General features: G+C 48.0%; 1 protein-coding gene across 17 annotated transcripts in view; it reads left to right on the plus strand.

The window, feature by feature from the left end:
- Positions 1–301: 301 nt before the first annotated feature.
- Positions 302–513, plus strand: part of RBFOX2 (RNA binding fox-1 homolog 2) — a 255,042-nt gene continuing 254,830 nt past the window's right edge. For all 17 annotated transcript variants that reach the window (XM_006170295.3, XM_006170300.3, XM_006170299.3 and 14 more), the window contains exon 1: positions 302–412. In XM_006170295.3, the coding sequence (XP_006170357.1) occupies positions 317–412 (96 nt within the window). In that variant the 5' untranslated portion in view covers positions 302–316. The remainder of the gene's footprint in view (positions 413–513) is intronic.

Here is a 513-nt window from a genome sequence, read left to right on the forward strand (position 1 = left end):
GGGAGCTAGTTTGTAGATGAGCTTAGTGGGAACTTGCTCCAGTTTATATAATAGGTCAGTCCCCAGGATAGAAGAGTAGACCCGGGGTCTGTGGTTCCAGGTTTGGATATGTGGATAGTGAAGTGTGAAGTGTCACTACCTCACTTCCCTCGCTGTTTTCTCTTTCCGATGATGGAGGAAATGATAAGCAAATGGCAAGAGCATTCTCTTCTGAGAGTCTGACAGCCTCAGACCGTTTTGCCTTTAGGCATAGATTCCCGGTCCTTTGCTCAGGTTGGAAGGAAGCTGCAGAACGCTGACATCCAGCACACATGAAATGTCCCAGCCGCTCTTTGCATACTTTCATTTTTCTCTCTTTTTTCCCCTTTTGGGAGGAGATGAGTGTGAGAATTTTCTCCGTGCAACCTTATGTGTGAGTAGGCAGTCTGGTTGTTTTTATTGCTCAGCAGATATTGTCACTTGCTTTTGGGTTGGGGGCTAGAGGTGAAGCAGCCACTTTGGGGCGGGGGGGAC

Source organism: Tupaia chinensis, unplaced genomic scaffold (assembly GCF_000334495.1).
Source record: "Tupaia chinensis unplaced genomic scaffold, TupChi_1.0 Scaffold148234_1, whole genome shotgun sequence".
NCBI lineage: Eukaryota > Metazoa > Chordata > Mammalia > Scandentia > Tupaiidae > Tupaia > Tupaia belangeri.